This window comes from Loa loa (genome assembly GCF_000183805.2).
Source record: "Loa loa unplaced genomic scaffold supercont3.1859, whole genome shotgun sequence".
Classification (NCBI taxonomy): Eukaryota; Metazoa; Nematoda; class Chromadorea; order Rhabditida; family Onchocercidae; genus Loa; species Loa loa.
This window is the reverse complement of record NW_018110038.1, coordinates 1-1,646: the sequence shown is the minus strand read 5'-3', so window position 1 is coordinate 1,646 and position 1,646 is coordinate 1. Positions and strand designations below refer to the sequence as shown.

The 1,646-nt window shown below is 34.6% G+C and overlaps 1 protein-coding gene across 1 annotated transcript; it reads left to right on the top strand.

Annotated features, from left to right (window-relative positions):
- Positions 1-230: 230 nt before the first annotated feature.
- LOAG_15369 (hypothetical protein) lies at positions 231-1,255 on the top strand (the record flags this gene model as incomplete). Its single annotated transcript, XM_003150860.1, has 3 exons — positions 231-322; positions 731-870; positions 1,131-1,255. The coding sequence occupies 3 exons, from the start codon at positions 231-233 to the stop codon at positions 1,253-1,255; spliced, it is 357 nt and encodes a 118-aa protein (XP_003150908.1).
- Between the last annotated feature and the right edge of the window lie 391 nt (positions 1,256-1,646).

The following is a 1,646-nucleotide window of genomic DNA, read 5'->3' as shown; positions in this document are numbered from 1 at the left end:
AATTTTGCATTGGTTATATTATTTTTTACCAGCGTAGATCGAGCTATCGCTGTTTTAAAACCTGTTAGGTAAGTATTTCGACGGGAAAGCAACCTTAATCTTTTTATCGACGGCAGATAGAGCGCTCCTCAAATGGCGAAGCTAAGTGATTTGCTTTTTCCTTCTGAAGTTGAATATATTTCTAAATAAGGACGACTGTAATGGTTACTTGCAGATATCGAAAAATGAGGATGAAATTTTATATCCCAGCAATGATTCTACCTGCTTTACTTTATTCAATCGCTATGCTTATATTGGTTTTTATATATGGCGGAAATAGCGAGTAAGTTAAATTCTCAACGCGTAATTAATAGCCACTACTGAAATACTTTGAGAATGAATTTACTGAGTAAGGTTAAAATGATTGAACATGTGAGAACAACACTTTTTGTTGAGAAGATCAATGAACAAAATCACAATTGACCTCGTCCCGAAAATTTTTTGCTTCGTTTGCTTTTGAATGATAGGTATAAATTTACTTACCTTGTTAAGGGAAATACGAAGCGAAAGAGCGATATGATCAGAAATCTGATGTAGAATGAGCTTGAATAAAGCTTTATTAAAAGAGAAAAATGACAGAAATATCAAAGTCTCTGAGCAAATGTACGAGCAAATCCTGAAAATGTACACTAAACGCTCTATTCCTTATTTATTTCCTTACTAACCATTGGTCTTGCCATTTTGCTTGCAGTGACGAAGTAATCTGTGTTTTGGTGGCGGTATATAGTGGTCAGTTAAATTCGATCTGGGGCATTTCGTCAACTCTTATTAATTTAGCAACAATTATACTTTATGTAATACTAAGCCAAGTTGTAGTGAAGGCTAAAACAAGTGAGCTCTTTGATTAACTACCAAAAGGGATGTAAAGTAAAATATACCCTGAATAATACATGCCTTTTTTCCCTATTGTTGAACCGCGTATTTATGTCACCGCGATATCGTTCCCTCTATCCTCTTATTCAGCTGCATAAGATGACATCTGATTCATGAAAGCTAATTAATTATGAATAACCAAAGTGGTCCCATAGCATTCATTGTCCTTAATTCTTATTTCAGCAACTAGAAACTTCGAGTTGTTGCAAACATTGAAGATAATCGTGGCATTTATGGGACTGGGACATTCTGCAACAATGGTGGTTTATATGTCGGCAGTGTTCTTGGATATTTCCAAAATGGCGGCATTTTATATGACATGCCATGGTGGAATACTTATTAATATAAGCGCTTCATGCAATTGGTTATTTTATTATTGGAGAAGGTAAAAATTAACCTTATAAGACATCAAAAAAAAAAGTATTAGTTGAAATACTTTGCTTTGGAAGGGTATCCTCAATATTAGTCATAGCACTACTAATATATTGGATCTATAGCTATGAGAAAATGTTATTGCAGTACGGAATATCGAAACGAATTTAAAAAGCAACTCAGGAAATTTCCATGCTTAGAGAATATCATACAGCTAGAACCAAAACCTTCAATGAATCAGGTGACCACGGTTCACCAGTAGTACCTCACAAAAACCGCTCCTAAGAATCTTGTTTCAACGATACCCGCACAGATTGCTGATCGAAAATCAGCATTAATTGAAAATATTGGCAATGGTTATG